This window comes from Protopterus annectens, chromosome 4.part1 (assembly GCF_019279795.1).
Source record: "Protopterus annectens isolate FY-2018-M chromosome 4.part1, PAN1.0, whole genome shotgun sequence".
Lineage (NCBI taxonomy): Eukaryota > Metazoa > Chordata > Ceratodontiformes > Protopteridae > Protopterus > Protopterus annectens.
Window position 1 is genome coordinate 818,489,861 of NC_056734.1, and position 22,750 is coordinate 818,512,610.

A 22,750-nucleotide genomic window follows, 5' to 3' on the forward strand; every position below is an offset into this window, starting at 1 on the left:
TAGGGATGCAGGTTTGCTACTAAAATGTACATTGGTAATTGTGTAGTAGCTTAACTGCAGATTGATGATTTAGAAATAGTGTGTGTGTTATTGTGAGTATGATAGGGCCTATATTTGTGTATTTGTACAGTTAATTTGAAATACCATTAAAAAGGGTGGGAAGCAGCTGGAGTAGAAGGCAGATAACAGTTCTTATGAATGTAATGGTACTGGGGACTGGGGGTTTGTGGAGGGAGGAGAACAAAGCAGGCAACAGCTCCCATACCAGTAGGAGGTAATCAGTGTAGGTGTGCTCAGTGCGAAGAAGGCAGAAGCTGTGTGTTATCACATAGATATCTGCTTTAGATATTTCTTCTGCCTTTCAAATGTATTTATAAATACAGTAATACTCTCCTTTCCAAAAATACTGCTGAAAATAGTGCAGATCCCCTACACCAGGTAACCAGGTGATTGAAATAAACCACTCTGTTTTGTCTTGGGTATGCCATTAGGAAAAATGAGCTCTCCAGTGAGGAGAAAGACATAAGAACAGCATGTGCAAGGTGATTCAGAAAAGACATAAAAGAGTTAATACTTTCACAGATTCAAAGAGGTAGGTAATAGTATAGCATACCCTGATCTATTATGCCCACATGAGCTCTGATAACTTAGAGCCCTGAAATGGGAGAGATGAGGGAGGAGGAGGAGGAGACTCTAATATTGTAAGCAAGATGGTCAGGGCTGTTACTGTTTTGGTTTCTCCAATGGCCGATTTAATGTAGTTATGATTTTGAAGTACTTGTCATATTTGCTGGGTCAGAATAAGTCCTATTTCTTTGGTAAGAACAATGTTCAATGTTGTCAATTTATTTGTGGAAACTTTGTCTAGTTTTTCTTCTTACCTACAGTTAAGTTGCTCCTAAATTTGAATTTACATTTAAAGCCATGCAGCTGCTTGGTAGCCTCTGAGTGGTATGTTAGACTTGTCTCACTGAGGCTAACTAAATATATATTTGAGCAGACTGATTCTGTATACTTAGACAGTTGCTGCCATGAGAATAAACAGAGTGGTACATACTAGTTGGATATTGGTTGTCTGTATTTTTTATATATGATTTTTCCCATGGCCACAGTTTGCTTATTTTTGGTTACTGGTTTTGGAGTGGATTTGACATAGCCTCTTTCTTTTCATGGCCAACCATGAAGCCTTCCCCTGTCAACCATTTGTTTCCCCATCCTGGCTATTTCTTAGTAACAGCAAGACCTGGCTGGGGAGGCCATCATCAAGCATTCATAATCATGGTTTGTGCCCTTGCTGAAATACAGTAATGAGGGTAAATTTATTTAACTCTAGTCCCTCCATCATGTGGGAGGGGGCAGATGACCTGCATCACTATAGGGATGTCCAGATGCTGGTGTATACTCCAAATAACTCATGAAGAGGGCACTGTTGAACTGGCTTGGTGTCTGAGTGTTGTCACTAGAACAGCCCCTTGCAGCTCTGACCCTCCTCCAAGGGAATGTAGTATTGAATGTTCCCAGACTCCCTCCTTCCTCCTAGAATTAGTACGCCTCACCTCCCCTACCATCCCTGTCAACCATTCAGGCTGGTAATCACTCTCAGGTCATCAGGGTTGTTGTCAGGGCTCTGTCCTTCTCTGCAACCAGAACTTTGACTATCTATATTTCATCATTAAGCTGAAAAAGTGCCAATGATATGTAACTCAGCCAATACAGAATTAAACAGTGCAGATCTTAGGAGGCAGGTGATGAGGATGAGGGAAAAATACATTTCAGAAAGGGAGCACCTGCTTTTTTTTTTCTCCTTTTCCATTGAAGAAACCAGGGACTCTGATGGAGACAAAAACTATTTCTAAGTCGTAGGTAGGTTATACTGCTTTTTTCTTAAGAAATAAACAAATTATTGCAGGATCATAGGGTTCATTCTGCAGAGGTGGTGGCTGTGGTGGTGGGGTAGATACTTTTGCAGTTTTTATTCAGCGAGAGGCCAATAGGAGAGATTTGTGAGGTGGGCTCCTGGTCTTCCTTCTATACACTAACTAAACAATACAAGTGAGGACATTCAGTTGAAGGCCAGAGGAGTTTTGACTAAATACAGTACCTTGAGGGTGTTCAATGAGTTACTATATCTGACTGAAAACTGTAATAACATGTATGCACTCCTTTGACTTTTAATATTCCTACTCTGAGATCATGCAACCTTGGGCATGGGTGCAGTACCATGGTTCACACAAGTCTAGCACTGTACCAGTCCTTGAAGCAGTGCAAACAATGTGAGGATATTAAATTGGGGGTTGGGGTGTAGCCCCCCATCTTAGTGGTTTAAAAGGGGGCTTGCTTACTGCATAACCGCTAATGACAATAGTCACCTATTAATATATAATGTTGCTTGCTAATGTGGAGCTCCTGATAATGCAGGGAACAATGTTCCCTACTCAATATCAGTGTTTTGAATCAGCTGTGCTCTGGTAATTCACTGGGCACCAGTCCTTTGATGTATTTTGAAGGGTGCCTCCTCCATAATGAAGATATGTGGGGCTTACCACTCTACCTGAAAACAATGACTTGGAAACAAAAGAATGGACATATCTGTGAGAGAAACTCACCATCACAGAAGATATTCAGACATATTTCTCTCTCCCTAAGGGTTTCCATTCACTGTCCTCTCCTTTTTTTTTTTCAAGTTGTTTGCTTTGGTCTTAGTGCTTTGATGAGGTTTGTCTGGCTGTGTGCTCTGTGGTTGTGGCATGACTGTTCAGCATTTCAGGCACACTGCAAAACAATGACTGGTGGAAGGAAGGGCACTTGGAGTAGGCTAGCATTATGGGTGGGGCTTTGTGGAAATGTAATGCTGATGTTGCTTAGTCCTGATTGGTATTGGCAGGTTAGTACTGAGAGAGGCAGCTTATCCATGGTCATCATTTGGGGATAATTGCAGAGATGACCTTGCTGGCATGGTGCTTGAGAGGACAAGGGATGTCAGTGCCCAAAATTGTTTGTACTGGCTTGCACAGGATGGGAGTCTTGGGTACCTCACACTATGATCTGAATGTTTAGTCTTTCTCACATTTTCTATAGTTGCAGTCTGATTGCAGCATATGACCCACTGAGCACAAACTCTAGAGAGGAATTCCATTTAATGCTGAGAGAGTTTCGAGTCAGGCCAGTACCACCACTGATACCACTGTTCAAAGGTGATGGCTTGGAATGCAACAAATGGGGGTTGAAGAAGTACTATTAGGATGAGTTCCTCATATATATGTACTTCCACTGATATCAGCATGCTGTAATATAACAGTGTCCTTGACATGTACGATCTGGAATAGTAGCATAATTTAAAACGATGTCCCAAACATTAAATATCAGTGTAACACAATAAGTTTGTATATTGTTGTGATATAAAAGTTCTGAACCTGTAATATGGTGAATATAGCATAGAGCTTATGTAATTATGCTTTGTAATGTAGCATAGTATAATGTGTCTTGGCACCCATGGCATTCATTCCATGTATTGAAGCCTCACGTAGTACAATGTAACATAACACAGTGTCATTAAAAACGTTCTTCTGTATACTGTAGCTTGATGTAATATAGTATAACCTCTGGCATTTAAAGCTTTAATGCAAAGTGGTATAATATAGAATCACTGACATTTATGTACTGTCATACAGCAATGTAAACCAGACTAGTGTCAAGAAATTTCACTGTGCACGTCATAATGTAAGATAATGTCTTCATCATTCACTTCCTGTTTAATAGCAGTTCCTGTGATTTATTTTTTATTCTGCAAAATGTTGTACTGCAGTGTGTTATCAGATGCCTTTGTAGTATATCACTGTGTACAAATGTTGCATTTTTAGCATTGTGTATCTGGTATGTGCCCTGTACCATAGTTTGTCTTAAAATGGACATTTGCACTGTGTAACACACCATAATATACTCCAAATGTATATCGCTTCACATCCCAAGAACAAAATGCCCTGTGAGTGCAGTGGCACCTCCATGGTTTGAGTTTGCGTATTGCACCTGGTAGTACCCATGTGTTCATGTTACTTACACCACAGAATACTTAGCCCACAGAATCACTAGCAAACAGAGCAGATATGCATGTTGCTTACCTTCTGGTACCACGGCAGGAGAGGTGTGTTCAGCAGCAGTTCTGTGACGTTCAGGGGACTAATGAACACATTCTTTATTTGTGATAGCAGGAAAAGCCTAGGTGATTGTGAAATTTGTTCTTGTTGCTTCTTTTGTGTGAGTCCTTTCATGAAAAACCAGACCTGCTTATCATGGTATATCCTTGCTGCAGACTCCACTGCACAGGTTGCAGACAGAGAAGGTATCCATGTGTCTGTTGTTTCTACAAAGAGGATGGATGCATTGAATTTTGGAATGTTCTGATGATTATCTGACACTTTGTATGAGGATATTTTTTGAGAAAAATGGTAGCTTGTAGTACCATACTCTGAGATTTTATGCAAAACTGCTTTTCGAGGGCTACGGTAACCTGCAGTGCCAAGCCAGTAAAGGACAATGTATGTACTTCCACTTATCAGACATAGAAGTAACAGGAGTTTTTTCAACATGTTTGTAGAGCAGCCTGTAAAAAAAGAAATTAGTTATAACAGATTTTTAACTGTACTTCCAAAATTGTTTAATCAGCATGCCAATCTGAGCTGCAGACAACCTAACCTGATCAACTTGTTTTCAGGGTAAGGTTACAACCGACTCATTTTTTTTCTGGGCTTTCTTGAAAATTGAACGTTGCTCTTGGTAACATAGAACTGACTTTACAAATTAGAGGTTCTAAAGTCAATGCCTCCAGCTTTAGACAGCAGTTTTTGTGCAAGGTTTGCTTCACTTCAAGCAGTTGCAGCGGATGATAGTCAGGGAGTAAAAATGACATTTAAGTCTGGCAGTGATGAACAAATGTGCCCACTTAGGTGGGGTGAGGGGTAGAGTAATTGGGGCAAAGGGGAGGAGCAGAGCAGAACAAGGGGTGTAACAAGGAAGGGCAAAGAGGGAGCAACAAGTATGACTTTTGCGCATTTCTTGCCTCCTGGCAATCCTGGTGTGCAGGCTAGAGCCAAGAAAATGGGGACTAACTCATGCAGTACTGTAGCTGAAGTCCTCTATCTCTGACAATAGTCCATATTCAAGTCTCACCAAACAAAGTATTATGTTTACTGAATGACCCTTTTTCATTTTTACATGTAGACAATATTTTCCTTTCATGAGTATAATCTGATAAAATATGCCTCAGTTTATTAAACTAAATGATATATTTGCTCTCTTTATAAATACCCAGAGTTCTAGCTAAATCAGCTAATATTCCCTTACTGGTACATTCATTTCAAATGTACCTGTACAGCATGCTGTCTCTACCTTAGTAGTGCATCGCACATCAATACCTGAGTACCTTTTGCAGACTTTACATGTGCTGATGGACTAGGGAAGCTAATGCTCATAAACTGCTTAAAATAGTATGTGGTCCCTGTGCATTAGCAACCTTAGCCCCTTCCCATCTTTGAATACCCAGACAAATCCTTCACACATTGAAAGCCAGCACTTGGTAATTGCCACATCTCATATGTTATACCAGGTAAAACTGAATTGGTGGTTGAGGAAAAGGCTTCCTGACTTAGGTGGAGGCCACACAATTCAGAATGCAAGTCTATTAAGTCTTTACATCAACTGCCTCTCCCCCGTTCCCATACATTATGAACCAGACCCTAATTTATATTTTTGATAACATTTTGCTACATGTCTCATTGCATATGCATTAAACACTAACAAAACTAAGCAACCAGGCAAATTACCAGCACTCAAATGTACATCAAAACAACAGTATTTAACAAGTAAGCTATTTACAATATTTAGAAAAAGGAAATAATATAACTCGAACGTTTGTCAGAATAAGCCTGAAATTATCTCTTAAAACAGATTAAATAATTTTTGAAAATGTAACATAGAGGTAGTCTAAGTAATTATTGAAATGCTGTGAGAAAGAATCCAAATAGTGGATTGTAGAATATAAAATATTAAGAAAAATAGACAAAATGAAAGAAAATAAACAAAGTAATTGAAGATGATGGATATGGCAACTAAAAGGGATAAAAAAACAAAGTAAAATATTTAATATGTTTTCCCAACATTCTAATAAAGTGGCTTTGTTTGTATGGGATATGGTAATATTTTACATGTTGGTAACATTAGGCACAAAAGCTGCTAATTTTATTTGAATGTGATACTTTTGAGCATTCTACTGGAGCAGTGATTCAGCACATAATGCCTTTTACTGAAGAGCATCTGTCCTCATTTGCTTTTCAAACCCTCCTTCCTGCAAAGGAAGCATATTCATTAATAGACAGGGATGCTTTAGGTTTGATTTTTGAAATGAGGAAATTCCATCAGTATCTTTAGTATGCAACATTTAAGAAGCTTGCAGACCATAAACCACTGTTAACTTTGTTGAGCATGAAGTCCTACCAGAAACTGCAGCAACTTGTATCCAGAGACGTGGTATAACAAATATGTTTCTCTTTAATAGGTTATCAGACTTCCTAGTTTGTGTTCTTATTTGAATCTTTGTGATTTAAAGTGTTATGCTTTCTAATCTTTTTGATTTGAACTGTTTCACTCTATGTCTTAACGTTCAAATTTTTATATTTCAAAACTTTTGACATATACTTATATATATATATATATATATATATAGTTCCCCTTTAGAAGGTCGAACGGCTGAAATCTCGAAATTCATATGGCCGAAGCCATATGCTCGAATTTCAGAAGCTCGACCTTCTGAAAGGGAACTAAAAACACCCTAACAAAACAAAACAATGTTTCTGCAGGGGGCAAGCCCCTCTGCACCCACCGCTACTTATTTATTCTAACTCCGAGATAGCACTACAGCGCAGAAAGGGGAATCTCCCGGTCTACCCTGTATGCCGATCCCCATTCAGAAGGTCGAGCTTCTGAAATTTCAAGCATATGGTCTCGACTATATATATGAATTTCGAGATTTCATCCGTTTGACCTTCTAAAGGGGAACTATATATATATATATATATATATATATATATATATATATATATATATATATATATATATATTTATATTTATATATGTGCATTACATTTACTCTTGCCCTTGTGGCCTGAGTTATGGCTGAAAGAATCTGAGTATCAGTTTGCCTGCCCAATTAACAAACATTATTCAGTAGTGAAAGTCAGTAAAAAACTTCAGAACAGACATTCTTATGAAATGGTGCGTCTGAAATTTCAGAAGCTCCTGCGTCACTGCCAGAGTTGAAATGTTTGCAGGAGATCCAAAAGACACCGCAGTGCCTAAATCTCTGGCAGCTGTTCTGTCAGTGTATGGATTCTTTGGTTACATTGTGGACATCAGTCTACCACATCGGATGACCTCTGAAGTACTGTATCATTTTATCCTATGTCAAAATGCTTGATTATGTGCATAAAGATGAAAAGGAGAGGTAATGTAGTATATCGAGCCTATCTGTTCAGTTGTGCGGCAGCTCTGAACATCTGTTAAAGGAAACCATGTTGCAGTATGAAATGTATTTGCACATGACCTCAATGACCATAACACCGAGTCAATAATGGGTGGCTAAAGAGTGTACATGATTTCATAATGCATTCTTTTTCATTACCTGTACTTGTGATGGTGCAGTATTTGTCCTGGCCACAAAATCTGGAGTCTTAGGAAGGAAGGTGTTAGGAGACTATTATCATATACAATGACTACAGGGAAAACATTTTTTTCCCGCAATGCCTTCAGATGAGGGGGGGGTATAAACATGTCCAGTATTCCTAGATCAGGTAAATAGTCCATATTGTTGCAGTCTAAATGGTGACATTTTATTATCCTGCTGCATCTTGGATCAAACATAGCTTGTAGCAGACCTAAGCACTGTATGTTCAGCACAAGCTGAAATAAAACACATTGTGTATCTGGAGACAAGCTGCAGCTTGGTCCACTGCGGCTCTGGGCACTTGCCCCTGAAATTATATTCAATGCAGTTTAAAGTGATGTCTATAGATGTATATGTAGCCTCTAAAACTGATTGCAAGTTAAAAAGAACTCAGTCTGCCTGTGCACAGCAGTTAATGTTGATTGTGTGTCCTTGGTAAACTGAACTTAGTATGTATAAATAAAATAATATGAGATGTAAGCAGTCACTCAGGACAGAAGAAACAACTGTTGTCATCCAGAGACCTGATTTCCCATGTGAAGACACTCTTTTGAGGGTTTTGTGATAGGCCTCTGGAAACCGTGACATTCTGGGGAAGTCTTTAATGTTATCAGCATATAACTGGCTTCTCTCTTTCTCTTAAGATATCAGAACCTTCCATTCTTACTGCCTTGTTTTTATAAAAAAAGGGACACACAACTTCATTTGTTAGTGTGAACCATTAACTATTAACATGTAAGATGATAATTTCTCAAAGAATGATAGATTTTCTGGATTCACTAAACATTGAATAGCATATGGCTTAAACAAGATAATGTAGATAAGCATTCTGAAAAGTGTTAATGCAGTTTATAATATTTATACTGTGTTCTGCCACTGCTTAGGCTTGTTGTTTTTGTTGTTTGGCTACTTTAATTTGCAGTTCATCTCTTGCCTGCAGAAGAGTTGCATTTTCAACATTGTCTTATTGCCTAACAGCCATGAAAGCCCATGAATACATCCGACAGGCATTAAATTATTTGCAAAACCTTTTCTCACTTCTTCCTTCCACCACGCTTGCATCTTCCCTGTTAAGTAAAGTCACCTTTTTCTGCTCCTGCAGAGGTAAAATGTTATACAAATGATTATTTTCTTATTTGCTATGTAGAACCCAGCAAGACAGTTACTTTTGAAAATTTGTGTCTTTCAGCTTTTCCCGGTTAGGGGTCGCCATAGCGGAACGCCAGTCTGCTAATGATTGGTAGTTGATTTTTACGTGCTGAGTTACCAGCCCTGATGCACAACCTTCAACGAAGGTACGCCCATTCATGCATATCTCGATGCTGAAGACGCTCTAACTGAGAATCGAACCGGACAGCGTCTTACTGTGAGGCGACAACGCTACCGCAGCACCACTTTTGAAAATATAGTTTGTAAATCTTATTGTGTTTATGCTGTAGACCCTTTGCATATGCTGTAGATCCTATGCACATATATCACACAAAGAACTCAGTTTATTCTCCTTCAGTGCATCTCACAGGTCACTAGATTCTCTTATAGGGCTTTTACCTGTTATTTTATACTGTATGTGCTTCTGTATAAACAATGTGTGTGTGTGTGTGTGTGTGTGTGTGTGTGTGTGTGTGTGTGTGTGTGTGTGTGTGTGTGTGTGTGTCTGCTAAAGGAAGAAATGGGTCTGTGGAGCATTAGGGATGGAGGTTTGATGGTCAGAAAGAAAATGGTGTTGAAAAAAACAACTACTGTAATCAGTTCTGACATCACCTTTGTTGTGAGGTGTGGCAGCTGTGGAGATCCTCTATTTATCAACTATATTCCATCAAGCAGTACCATAGCTATGGCAAAGTGAAAGGGGCAGCTGCCCGAGGTGCAAGCTGTTAGAGGGTGCCAACTAGTTGTGGAAGTGGGTGAACAGTCGGGTACAAGTGCAGTTTTTGCAGTTGTTTGATGAACCACAAATGGTATCTTCTAGCTGCTTAAATTACTTTTAGTGTGAGTGCATGTTAGTAACTGTTGCAAAGAGCTTATTAGTTGAATAATCTTGTAAGCTTCCTACAACTTTGAATAATCTTTTTTTTTTCAGTTCTCAACTTTGAAGGAATTTTTTTGTTGGTAGTCCTCAGCTTCAGGTTTTGGGGAAAGCGGTCTGGGTACTGTCCAAGATGCCAATTTTAGCTATGGCTGTGGTAGCAAGTATAACATACTGCATATACGTTTATCAGTTTGAGTGCTTTTTATTTACAGTAAAATAGAAAATTTAAATGTACTTTAATGACAAGCACAGTTTTGTCAATACAGTTTAATTCAGTATACATAATTGGATAGCGCAGTGGTGCAGCAGTAACGTTGTTGCCTCACAGCAAGAGATTCTTCAGTTTGATTCTCAGCTGGGGTGCCTTCTGTGTGGAGTCTGCGTTCATGTGGGTTTCTTCCGGGTGCTCCAGTTTCCTCCCACATTACAAAGACATGCTTCTCCCCAGGATTCTGCTGAAAGTTGGCTCATTCCAAGTCAGACTTTCCGGGTTAACAAATGTAAAATAGATAGTTTGCAAACTCACAATTGGGTTTTAAGCCAAAGTCTCTTAATGGAAACAGGGCAATTCAACTTTAGAGGTATAAGCCAAGCTGCTATAAACGCATGCACATGTAGTTCTTCTGTTTACCCAGAGTCCATTCACAGGAATCTTTTCTGTGGTATTCCAAATCTTCATAGTTTCATTTTGTCATGATTCACCATGCATCTTCAATGCAAGGCAAGTATCTTTGCCACTGCTAGCATCCATTCTTTTAGCAGCCTGAGCCATGCTTTCTGGGCTATTTGCACTCAGCATTAGAGTTAGGGTTAGCACACATTAGTGAGATGGTGTGTTGGAGGGGTGAATCTCACTGCCCATACTTAATAATGTGTGCTATTTTTAACTCTGCCCCTACCCCTGACCCCAAGCCTACAGCTTACTTTATGAAAAACATTTCTGCAACACTGCCACTATTCAGACAAATTATATCTGAGTTTAGTGGTAGAATTTTGGTTAACTGATCATACAAAGATACTATTTTCCTCTTGCAATCTTTTTTATTTTTGATGTTTTGGGTTTTTTGGTAAGCTGATTTTCACAATACCAGCATCAACCGCCTGTGTTTCAATGCTAGCACATTTCAATAATTCAAGATATACTCAATAAATCATACATTTCCAACATGCACTCCCCACATGAGTGTACATGCACAAACACATGCGCGCGCGTACACACACGCACACACACACACATGCTGCAATTCAGCAACTCAGCTAAATGACATGAATCATTGACTCCTGATTCAGCAAAACTTGGGAATAGGTTTAACATGGGTACTGGGAGACCAAGTTCAACAGTCTTTCATTTGAGTGTTCTCCGGTGAGTTTTGCTGGATCAGGATGTGGGATAGTTAAGCCATGTTTTGCTGAATAGTGGCTCTGTTATATTTGGTATATTATTATATTAGGTATTGCGTATAGTTCTATAGTTTTATATACATATAAAGTACATATCTCATGTGTGTTCAAGAAAGGTAACCATTTGAAATGTCAGGAACCACTAGACAGAGTCCCAAATCATGGAGACTGAATTTTTGAAAAAAACAGACCTACATATATTAAGTCTGAAATGGCCATTTCCTGGAATATTCCCCTTTCTCTGAAGTATGGCAATCTCGAAGTTAGTACATATAAGTTTTGGAGTGTGTGTGTGTGTGTGTGTGTGTGTGTGTGTGTGTGTGTGTGTGTGTGTGTGAGTGTGTGAGAAAGATGGGGGCGTGCCTCCTGTAAAAAAAAAGTTTAAAGGAGAAGAGTGATGCCTAAAATTTGCTTTTCTGCCGTTTTGGTCTGTTTATTCTGCATGTCAGCACTTGGCATTTTGAGTGCCGACATTTCAATAAGGCACCTTCAAGAAATATGTGCCATAGGCAAGAACTGGAAATTATCTGTTTCAAGCTACACCCAGCTGTGTAAGTGGAAGAAGTATGCAAGATGAATCATTACGGTGAGCCAGGGCCACTACATGTGACATGCACCATCATTATGAACCAGAGATGCAGTATGAGGAAAAACAGTATTGTAGTAGTGAGATAAGGCAGTGATTCAAGACACGTAATACATTAATGAGCAAGGGTGATGACATATAGCATTGTTGTGAGTCAGGTTCATAGGTGTATACTAGGCTAATTACGAATCAGGCCCTTATAAGCCTAAGCATGCAGCTGAAATGTGACCCACAAATTTGATTTATATAGAGTGTGATTTACTGACTACCTCTGTCCATCAGAGACAAGGTGCCAGACCAGGGTCAAATTTTTGATTACCCATCCTTTGGTCCAAGTTGTGCTTAAATAGGGATAGGGAGGAGTTCTGCTGCAAATGGATGGGGAGCCTGTTCCAGCGAATGGGAATACACTGAGAAACATATCTGTCTCTCTATGATCAGGGCTTCATTATGAGACTTGTACAATTCTTGTGAACCAGGGTTGCAAAATGTGTCATCACAGTCAGCTAGGACAGTGGCATGGAAATGTGTCAGCCTAGTGAGATAAGCCCATAATATGCCATAGCTGTGAGCAATAACAGTGATGTTAGACTTGTAACATCATAGTGAGCCAGGAGTGAGGAAGGAGGTTTATACCATTTGTGATAATATGAGGTAGTCCCATCTGTGCCAAGGAGAGTATGGCAGTGCATGTGTAACATATGCCAGCATACAGTAGCTAGCTGGAGTTTTGTAAAGAATTTTATGTCACTTGACTATTACACTGATTTATACAGATGCTTGTGTTAAAAATGTATTTGTAAAGTTGCTAGTGTTAAAAATGCATCAACAGTGGATCCAGCTGGACAGAAAAGAGATATACATGTATGTTAGTCTGTATTAGTATAACTGATTAAATGTATATGTTTTAACAGAATAGTCTAGAAGGGAAAATGTTAATCTCAATCCAGCTAATTTTGAAAAAAATAGGTTGAAAATTAAATGGGTTGGTTTAGGCCATAAAGATTTTATCTTTCATGTCTGATTGCAGCCAGAGACAAAAATAAAATGTATGTGAAAACCAAGACTAGGAATCTTTCTGTATTGTCCATATGGGTGAACTAATTGCTACACTGGAAGGGTCGAAGTTTTTGAAATTGTTTTATAGCTTTCAGATGCTGTAACAGATCTTAGCAAAGCTCTGGGTGTGTATTATACCAGAATCAGGTGACCAGATGTGATGTCTTTCTATAACCAGAAGTGAAATGATTCTTTAGATTTTAGTGAGAGATGTGACAGAATTCTTGCAGCAGCACTTTGTTTTTTGGAACCTGATCACAGATATCTCACACAACCCCACACCTCATCTTGCTTTGTTATAGTAAGCAACTCAACACACTTCATCTTGCCTTGCTTTAGTAAGTAATCAGAGAGCAGTAATTCATTAGTCAGTCAGGAAAATATATTGAGATTAGTTAAATATTGTTCTGTAACTATGTTTGTAATTGTTAATTGCTATGTTGATCATATTGTTAATTGCTATGTAAATCCAATGTAACTACTGTCTGTATATTTTAACTGTGGGGCTTTTCTCCCCAGGCCTCCACTGAAAATGGACCTACGTCCAGTCGGACACTCCTGGTCAACAAATGTAAATAAATAAATAAATAAATAATATCTCCTTTGAATGAAACTCTGGTGTTTATTGTAACTAGATATTCAGTATTCTCATGTTTTCTATTTTATTATTTATTATTATTTATATACCTTTAATTGTAACTGGTCTTTTAGAGAATACTTTAACATCCTGAGTGTACTTGTGCTTATTTTAGTGAACTGGGGTCACTCCTGAAAGCCTTGCTGCATTGCTCAAACTCTACCATTTGTATTAGTATTAATTTTACTCAGTATAATTGGATACACTTGTAACAGCCTTAGAGTAGCTGTCTGGTGGCAGTGTAATTACCTTATAGCCTGGCAGAGGTAGCCGGCCTTTCCTAGGTGTGTGTGTGTGTGTGTGTATGTGTGTGTCTGTGTGTGTGTGTGTGTGTGTTGGAATCAGATATTCAAGAGTGTGTGTGTCAACTACTTACAACAGGGACCCAGTGCTCCAAAGTGGTCAGTGTGGAGTCTTGTTTGGGGTCTGGAGAGAGAAAGACAGTCCAGTCCCGGGTCTGGCTCCCTGTGTGCTCTTAAGGGAAATTGTGCTTGGTGCAGAGAGCTGCATATGAAAATACTGTGTGAATCCATTTTTGCTCCTAGTGGTCATCCATCACTGGTGTCAGTGGAGAGAATTGAGGCTCCTTGATTACTGGCCCGGACTAGGGATCGTCACACTATCTTAATTAGCTAGGGCCATGGCATGGAAAATCACTGTGTGCAAGGGTGGAATATGCAGCAAATACCATCCTAGTAAGCCATTACTTTTGACACATACAATTGTAGTGACTTAGAGCAGTCATATGAGGCATGTACAATCCTACTGAGAGAAATCACAAATACTATTATAGATGTCATGGTAATTGCATGAGGCTTGTGCCAACATACCAAGATATGGCAACTGCTTTTTTAATTTCTCCAAGTCTTTTGGTTTTCTAATAACATGACGGGAATGGACCCCATTCCTAAGTCAAAATATGATTAAACTTCATGAAATTAGTATTGTTTCAGTCTTGCATTTTAGCCAGAAGTGCTCTTCGCAGCATTTACAATGTGCCCAGTAATGACTCCTTCTGCTGTTCATATGGAGTTACATGTATTGGTAACATATCTAAGTATAATTGTAAATTCTTTTTTATAAGACCAGTTGGTCCTACTACTATTGGAAATGTCTGGGTATCCTTCTTCCACATTGCCCTCATTTCTGCCTGCAAATCCTGGTATTTTATGACTTTGTGTATTTCTGTACGTAAGACACTGTAGTCACTCAGTGTAACAATTTCAATGATCGATGCTACTTTTGTCTTCTTTTCATAGACTACTGTATCTGGTTTTCTTGCATCTAATTTTTGAACTGTTGTTAATGGGTGATCCCATGTGATATAAACTTCATTATTTTCTATAATGCTTTGTGTCTCATGTTTCCAGTGTTTTTCAGCTACTTCAATGTTGCAATGTTTGCACAATCCCCAGTGCAACAGGCTTTCCACATTATTATGCCTTTTAGTACACAGTCCTTCTGCCATCAGTATATCACAACCATCAATAAGATGTGCGACTCTTTCTAATTGTGTTTTAGAAAACCTACATTTGTCTGTTTCTCTCACATGTTCAATTGACTATATAAACCAATTTGTATGTAGTCCAGTATCTTGGACCACCAATATTAACATTTCATCTTTTGGTTTAAACTTACCTCTCCTTTAACCATTCCTGCGTTTAATCCTGATCAATATGAGATTGTTCCAAGAGTTTTCTATACTTGCAACTGTATTTATCCATTTTCCACATTTCTTACCTTCTCATCTGATCCTTCACCTTATATTCTTTCTTTTGTTTTTTGGCACATTCAGTTGCTACCTGATTTTTACGTACTATTGGTTTGATTTCCATTCCCGCTTGATACCAGCATGCTTCTGCTAAACTAAGTAGGAAAGTCATCTTAGACTTATTCTCCTCATGTATCAATCAATTCCCAAATATTTATACACTCCCTCTTGCTTAAGTTCTTTTATATCACATTCCTGTCCCAAACTTTTGTTTTATTGGTTGCTGTAGCTTTCCTGCTTTTACAGTTGCTTTTGCACATTTATCAAGACCAAATGACATTCTTATATCATCTGAAAACATTTTGATCACTTGCAGTTGTGGTTTCAGTTCCTCAACTGATGAACTATACAGTTTTAAATCATCCACAAAAAGAAGTTGAGAAGTCTTTACACTTTGTTGTTTTCTGGGAGCCAAATTGTAGCCATGACCTAATCTGTTAAGCAGACAGTTTAATGGGTTAAGGGCAAGACAAAAGAGCAGCAGTGACAGAGAGTCATCCTGGAATATCCCCCTTTGAATTGTTATCCCTGCAATAATAATTTGTCATTTATTATGGTTTAACTGCAAAGTGGTTTGCCACTGTTTCATGGTTGCTGTAATGTAATCGATCAATGTATGGTGTATCTTATACATTTTTTAAGTACTCTTTTATCCATGAATGTGGGATACTGTCAAATGCTTTTTTGTAGTCTATCCATGCCATACTTAGATTCTTCTCCTTTTTTACAGTTCTCCATTATGACCTTGTTTAACATCAAATGATCCTTTGTTCCATATAACTTTCTTTTGTTACTCTTTTGCTGTATTGCCATGATTGAGTTTTCTTCTAAATGACTATGATCTCTATTGGCATCAATTCCAATGTATATAGTTTATATGTAGTCGGATGGAAATTTATTGGTCTATAGTTTTTAGGGTAGCTTGCAGGTTCACTCTTAAGTAGGAGTATTGTTTTTCCTGTTGTTAACCAGGTTGGTGTCTGTTCAGGGTGTGCATATAAATAGTTTTATTCATAGCTAAATCTTCATGTAAAGATGTTAATACTTTTAACCAGAAGTTAGGCACTACATCTGGGCCTGGGGTTTCCCATTTAGGAGCTTTTCTAAACTTTCTTTCAATCTCTCTGGCAGTTACTTCATCCCAGTTCATATCCTGTACATTTAAACTTATTATTCTTTCTTTTACTTTGTTTATCCATTTAGCATCTTTGTTATGTTCCACAGGATCTTCATAGATATTTCTGCAAAATGTATCTATTTTTTTCTTTTTTTGGTAGTGTTTTAATTCCTTTTGAATTGTTTCCCTATTCTCTATAAAGGTTTTTTGGGTCATCAATAAATTGCTTGTTTTGTACTTTTATATTTATTTACAATAAATTTGGAGTTTTTATGCATTATCTTGTGGTGGTCTTATCCTGCTTTTTACTACTATTTGGCTTCTTTCTTCTGGATTGGGACCTTTGGACAGCAGCGAAACCTTGTTACGTATTATTTACATATCTTCTAAGTTTTTTCTGCATGTGCTGATATTTTTAGTTTATTATTTGTGATAGTGCATAAGAGATCCTGATCTGTTTTGATATTGAGCATTGCTTTCATGTCTATATTTCTGAGTTTTTTGTTGATCTGTTTCCTCTTTTGTAGTCTTCTAACTGACACTTCTTGTCTTAATTGCTTTATAATTTTCTCCATTCAGTACTTCCATGATGGCATTTGATTTCTCCCCTTCCTTTCCTTTACTACCTTGTGTTCTTGGGGTAGAACTTTATCAGTTATTAATTTAGCTGCACAGTAATATATCATATTTACTTCTGTTATATCACACAAATCTCTATGAACAGTCCTAAGTACTGTATTCATTTGTTTTATTAAGCTTCTAACTTTTTTGGTTTTATTCGCTTTCTGTAGTCTGTTTCTTTCATGGATCTTAATATGTCTGTCCATTTCTATTAAATCAAACAACTCTTCTCTTAGGTAATTTTCTTCTAAACTGAGGGCACATTCTTTGTTCTCCATTTTCTGTGGGCATTCTATAGAAAGTTCCAGAGCATCTTCCTGTGCCACATTCTATTCAGTTTCATCTTGTGTCATCTGTTGCTTGTTTCATATGGGAACTCACTGCCATGTCACACCACAACATTGACTCTGTCAGAGTTGCTACAGTTTCCTGTTCCGTCCCTTGCTGTGCAACTCCAGCTTAACTTTTTTACTGGTTTCCTATGGAAGGCTCCAAAGTAGCTTAATATGGCAACTGAGTAGATATTTCCTGCTCCAGTAGTTTCTCCTTAATTTGGAGGTCAGTTGTTCTATACTGCTGTGATATTATCAGAACTAGACCTTCTACACTAAATCCTTCACTTTACAGGTAATCTATAACCTCAGTTTCTGTTTCTTTAACTTCTCCATTACTAATCCTCTTTTCTACTTTTCCTCTTTGTTTTCTTATTTTTTTGTATTGTAAGATTTTCCATATCTGGATGCCTTTGCCTGTATTTCTCCTGAAATATCTTTGATGCTGTTCTTTTTATATTGATTAGTTTTGCATTCTCCTTCACACAAATATTGCACCATATTAAATCTCTTTTTCTTTCCCATGCTCATATTTCTTCTTCAGATGTCTCCTGCTCCTCCTGTTTCTCCCTACTTTAAGGACTCTTAGTTCCATCATGCTGTGATATAACCTGTGTTAGACTTGCTACATTAAATCCTTTACTTTGAACTTCTACTTCACTAATATTCTATTCTGTGTCCCCCCTTGTTATTTTATTTTTTGTATTGTGAAATTTTTCATATCTGAATGTCTTTGCCTGTATTTTTCTTTGAATATATTTGGGACTGCTTTTTTGTATTGATTAATTTGGCTTTCTCCTTTGCATAAATATTGTACCATACCAGATCTCTGTTTCTTTAACTTGTCCATATTTCTTTTTTATACCTTTCAAAAATCTCTACATTTTATTCTTTATATTTTCATACTTCAGTCACTTCTTTTTCCAAATGGCCCAGGGTTTCTTGGTCTATATAATGTTTTTCATAAATCTGTTGTAGTAATGAACACAATTTTTTATTTGATCCTTCTGACAGTTTTTTCTTGTGCAAGTATTTTTCTTTCCTTTAATTTCTCTCTCCTAATCTTTTTGTATACCTTCTGTTTGGAAGTTCTGGGCCTCTTGCATAATAGTAACAATTTCTTTCTTATCCTCAGTAGTCCACTCTATCATCTTTATGGCCACTATGGCAACATATGATCATACCTCTGAAACACTAAGCACAAGAAATCTGGCCAGACCCAAAAATAATAGGGGGGACAAAAGCTCGCAATCAGTCAGAGCTTAAATATTGTTCTTATAAACTTAGAAATTTGCAAGAATATCAAGTTTTGCATTATCATGAGTTTGCTGACACATATGAAGTCTGAAACTGAAATGTATGTCATTATTTAATGACTTCAGTCCTGAATGGTTTGTCAGAAAACCACAAATTTTATGAGGAAAAAATAAAAATGTAAGAGAAAAATCTGGATATTGTGTGAAAATCTGGACAGTCAAGAGTATGCATATGATAAATGTATCATTGTAATGACTCATGACACTGATATGAGACTTGTAACACTAAACTGAGCTATGTTTTGTGCCTGAGACATGTAACATTAAAAGTGAGACAGAATATGGAATGTCATACTAAGTCAGTGCTGCTGTGTGAAACATGTACTAGCTTAGTAAGCCAGAGTTGTGACACGTTCTATTATAGTTAACCAAAGTCATGGCATGTAGCACTTTATTGAGTTAGACTAGTAGTTCAACACATGCCCCATCCTAGTGAATCAAAGGTATGACATGTACCATTATGGTGAACAAAACATATGGCATGAAACAGTGGACTAAGCCATGGCCATGATATGAGACATAACATTATAGTAAGCCAGAACAGTAGTATGAGACCTGTATTATCACCTTAAGCCAGAGATGAGAATATGAGATTTGTACCATCACAGTTAACCAGGCAGTAACATGAAATATTTACCATGCTGGTGAGCCAGGGCTGAGACATTTACTATTGTAGTTTGCCAGGACATGAGGTGCGTAACTCATTAGTGAGTTAGGACTGTGATATGTACCACAATAGTAAGCCAGGGTTATGACAAGAAGCATATACTATCCTAGTGAGTCAGGGCTGTGGTATGAGAGGTGTGACATGTTAGTGAGGCATACCTCAATAATGAGCTAGGGCTGTAATATGTACCACTGTAGTGAGCCAGGGACATGAAACATATACCATCCTAGTGAGTCAGGGCTGTGGTATGATATATGTGACATGTTAGTAAGATAGCACCTCACTGATGAGCTAGGGCTGTGATATGTACCACTATAGTGAACAAAGGCCTTGAAACATATACCATCATAGTAAGTCAGGGCTGTGTTATGAGATATGTGACATGTTAATGAGACAGCACCTCACTAATGAGCTAGGGCTGTGATATGTACCACTGTAGTGTGCTAGGGACATGCAACATATACCATCCTAGTGACTCAGGGCTGTGGTATGAGACTTGTACCATCATAGTGAACCAGGACTATAATTACATCCATCCCTTTAAATTAGTGGTGTTTTTGCAATAATATAAATAGTACTGGCTATATTACACTACATTATAGCAGGATTGTCATGTTAAATACAGTTCACATTTTGATCCTACTCAATATTTTTATATGACATTTATACTTGAATATTTGCTCTATAACACATAATATACAGCAGATGAAATTATCAGTCTCTGCTATATAACAAACATAGTTAGTCTCTTTTCTAGGTATATTGATTTGGTTTCCAAGTCTAGAAACATTACGGTCTCATTTGGCAGAAGTAGTCACAGCCAGTAAAGCACATGTCATGAAATACAACCACTATCAGAAAGATGAATGGACTCACAAACTTGAGCAATGTTATATTCAGAACAGATATGTTGGTCCATTTTCTTTGACGGTTAGATAATTGTGTAAGTTCCTTGTGTAGAGTCTCTGTGTCAGGAGGTCTCATTGATAGTTTGCACATCTGAGCTGAATACAGTCCCATTTTGTACAGATGTCTCCTAGAGGGTCATAGCCACTGCCCTTCTCTAGTCTCAGCTCTGTAGGATCTCATGGTATCAGTCTGTTTAATGACAACAGCTTCTTGTACTCTTAATGTTTGTCATTTGGGTTTTGTATTCTCACAACTTCTCCTGGATGAAGTATAGGCAATATTCTAACTGTCTTGTCATAGCAACACTTTTGTTGACCTCTTTTATAAACCAGTTTAACATTTAGTATGTATTCTGTTTGTAACAATGGCTCCATGACTAAAGACTGACACAATACTAACTGACACTCTGAAGTGTAATCACCAAGTATCGGACTGACAGTGAAACAGCAACTGTTCTCCGTGTTGGTGGGCTGTAGAGGGGCCTCAATGGTTTAACTGTGAAACAGCTAGTTTCAGTAGTTTTTTTTTGTCTTGCAACATATATATAGAAATCCCAGGGCTGGAGATATAGAAAACACTACAGAAAGTTATGAGCAAAAGTGGACATTGAAATTGAATGCTGAAAGATATCCTGGTCTTAATGGTACCACCTCTCTAATTCCATTCTTAAAGGCCAGACGCCTTAAACACTAACTATTGATGCTGCTTATATGAAGAACTCATACATATATATATTTTAGATATTTATATATTGTACTTTTTAACATATTTTTCATTGCATTTCTTAGTGTATTTTTTAGTTTATGTTTTTAGCCTTTTATTGTATTTTTAGTATCAGAGGTAAATGCTTTGTGGTTGCTCACCTAAAGTATGCCATTACTAAATAACTACAATTGATGTGAAAATTGATTTCATCTGCATCTATTTAAGCATTGAGCTGCACTTTAGTTTTGTCTGATGAAGAGACGACAGTTGTGGAAGCGCTTACCATTTGTTTTTTGTTTTTTGTTTGTTTATTAAACGCTATTGTGTGTTACCTCGGTGCATTGTGCATTTATATTTTAGTTTCAGTAGTCGCTGTTCCACAGTTAAACCACTGAAGCTACTTTACAGCCCACCAACATGGAGGATTGTACCCCTCAAACCACTTGTTGCTTATATATACTAACTGCAAGATCCACTGTATCTCAGAGAAAAAGTAAATTCCTCAAGATAGCGCAATCTTGATACTGAAACAAAAAGAAACAACTCATATATGTGATCACACACCGAATTGTTGAACGCAAATGACTCACACCCATGAGCCTGGCACTTTGCAACAATACTGATGAAGTTGGCATGTCTGTCTTTATTTTCCACCACATCAATAGCTGACAAGGTACTAACAAAACAGGTTGTAGTAGATTATTTCTCTATTCAGGTAAAGCCATATAAAAATCTTGCTTTAAATTGGCAGCATATATTTTCTTAATGTTGTTGACAATCTGTATGAATCTTGCCCATTTATTTGATTCTGGATATTTTGGACTGATTATTTTATGCCCAGATGCCCATTCTTCTAACAAAGTATGAAATTCGTGACTTGTAAATGGTAGACACTGACATAAATAAATATTTATGGAACTGCATGCCATAAATGTGCTTTAAGGAAGAAAATGGCTGAAGCTGATGATGTATCATGTAGCTTTATGACCTCAGGATACTTTGAGTAATACTCAGTACAAATGAAATAATATGTGTTTTTGAAACTGAAGTAAGTTATTAGCTACTTTACCCCATGACCTATCTGGTATTTTGTTTGGAAACATTTCTTCTGTGCCATTTTGTGAGCTGTATTGCAAAACTGACAGTTTCTCTCCATCCTATCTATTTAATGAGACATACCAGGCCAGAACATTATGTCTTTTGTTCACTTTCTCTTTTTGTACTTAACTATATACACCCTCTTGTACCTTAAGTGTTCTCTCTAGCATCTTACTGCACAGATAATTTGGTCCTGTTAACTTGTTGGAGTTAAATAACAGAGCCTGGGAAAAACAAACTTTGTCAGAGTATATAGCACATTTAGTTTTGAAGCAAACTTGTTTTTTCTCATTTGGGCATTTGCATTTTAATGTCCACTTCAACAGACTAAACAAATTCATGTAGCATTTGGAACGATGGACATCACTTAACAAGTTATGGCAGTACAGCTGACATTTGCATTCTTTTAGATGTACTCTTGATGATATGTGAGCTTTGTGCATCTTTTGCAAGATTTAAACACAACTGTCAAAGTGAGCCACTCTAATTTCAGCAGCATCCTTTGTAAGCACAGTGGTGCTTTATATACAGGCTTTCAAAAAGTGATACATTTCTACAAAAATGTTTCTGCCATAGCTTGATCTGTAGCATACCTCTCAAACGTACAAATTTTTGCAGAACGTCCAGATTTTTGCCTCATATTTTTGGTTTGTTCTTCATGAAATTTGTGGTTTTCTGGCAAATCACAAAGGACTGAAGTCACTAAATAATAAAATACATTTAAGTTTCAGACTTCATATCCTTCAGAAAATGCATGCTAACACAAACCCTGTTATTCTTGCAACCTT

The 22,750-nt window shown here is 37.5% G+C and overlaps 1 protein-coding gene across 1 annotated transcript in view; it reads right to left on the reverse strand.

Annotated features, from left to right (window-relative positions):
• LOC122801318 (alpha-1,4-N-acetylglucosaminyltransferase-like) overlaps positions 1-22,750 on the reverse strand; it is a 164,286-nt gene that overhangs the window by 126,557 nt on the left and 14,979 nt on the right. The window contains exon 2 of the mRNA XM_044070861.1: positions 4,119-4,600. Within this exon, the coding sequence (XP_043926796.1) occupies positions 4,119-4,600 (482 nt within the window). The remainder of the gene's footprint in view (positions 1-4,118; positions 4,601-22,750) is intronic.